Below are 1,111 nucleotides of genomic sequence, written 5' to 3' on the forward strand. Positions count from 1 at the left end.
CCATTTTGGGCCACATTGGCGGCCATTTTGGGCCACATTTGGGGCCACATTTGGGACCATTTCAAGGCCAGTTTGGGGCCATTTTGGGACACATTTGGGGACATATTGGGGACACATTTGAGGCCATTTTGGGGACACATTTGAGGCCATTTTGGGGACACATTTGAGGCCATTTTGGGGACACGTTTGAGGCCATTTTGGCCCATTTTGGGTACCCTGGCAGCCATTTTGGAGCCCATTAGCGGCCATTTTGTGGAGGACATTTTGCTCACCTCAGGACATTGGCGGCCATCTTGGGCCACATTTGGGGCCATTTTGGGACAATTTCAAGGCCAGTTTGGGGCCATTTTGGGGACACATTGGGGGACACATTTGAGGCCATTTTGGGGACACATTTGAGGCCATTTTGGGGACACGTTTGAGGCCATTTTGGCCCATTTTGGGTACCCTGGCAGCCATTTTGGAGCCCACTAGCGGCCATTTTGTGGAGGACATTTTGCTCACCTCAGGACATTGGTGGCCATCTTGGGGCCATTTTGAGCCCGATTTTCGCCATTTTGGGGCCATTTGGTGACACAAAGCCACCTCCACGATGTCCCCAACTGTCCCCTCAGCGCCACCGCAGCTGCGCATCGTCCCCGAGCGCTCGGGCCCCGCGCTGGCCCTGGTGTGCCACGCCTGGGGCTTCTCCCCCGCCGACATCACCCTGAGGTGGTTCCGCAACGGGGCCATCGTTGGGGACACCGTTGGGGACACCGTCGGGGACACCGTCGGGGACACCGTGGGGGACACTTCAGGACAAAGCCGCGTGCTCCCGGTGGGGGACGGAACGTTCCGGACGCAGGCGACGATCCAGGTGCCACCGGGGACATCTGGGGACACTTTGGAGTGCGTGGCGCTGCACCCCACCCTGGAGGAGCCCCTCAGAGTCACGTGGGGTGAGGACATTTTGGGGGATTTTGGGCGAATTTCGGGGGATTTGACGGAATTTTTGGGGATTTTTTTGGGATTTTTTGGGAATTTTTTGAGGATTTATTTAGATTTTTATTGGATTTTTGAGTGTTTTTTAAAGATTTTTTTACAATTTTGGGGGGATTTTTTGGTTTTTTTT

At 54.5% G+C, this 1,111-nt stretch overlaps 1 protein-coding gene across 1 annotated transcript; it reads left to right on the forward strand.

The window, feature by feature from the left end:
- Positions 1 to 592: 592 nt before the first annotated feature.
- LOC121355111 (class II histocompatibility antigen, M beta 1 chain-like) lies at positions 593 to 938 on the forward strand (the record flags this gene model as incomplete). Its single annotated transcript, XM_041470299.1, has 1 exon — positions 593 to 938. A coding segment is annotated over exon 1 (346 nt), but the record flags the coding sequence as incomplete, so codon positions are not given.
- Between the last annotated feature and the right edge of the window lie 173 nt (positions 939 to 1,111).

Source organism: Pyrgilauda ruficollis, unplaced genomic scaffold, assembly GCF_017590135.1.
Source record: "Pyrgilauda ruficollis isolate IOZ18807 unplaced genomic scaffold, ASM1759013v1 scaffold2437, whole genome shotgun sequence".
In the NCBI taxonomy this organism is placed as follows: Eukaryota; Metazoa; Chordata; class Aves; order Passeriformes; family Passeridae; genus Pyrgilauda; species Pyrgilauda ruficollis.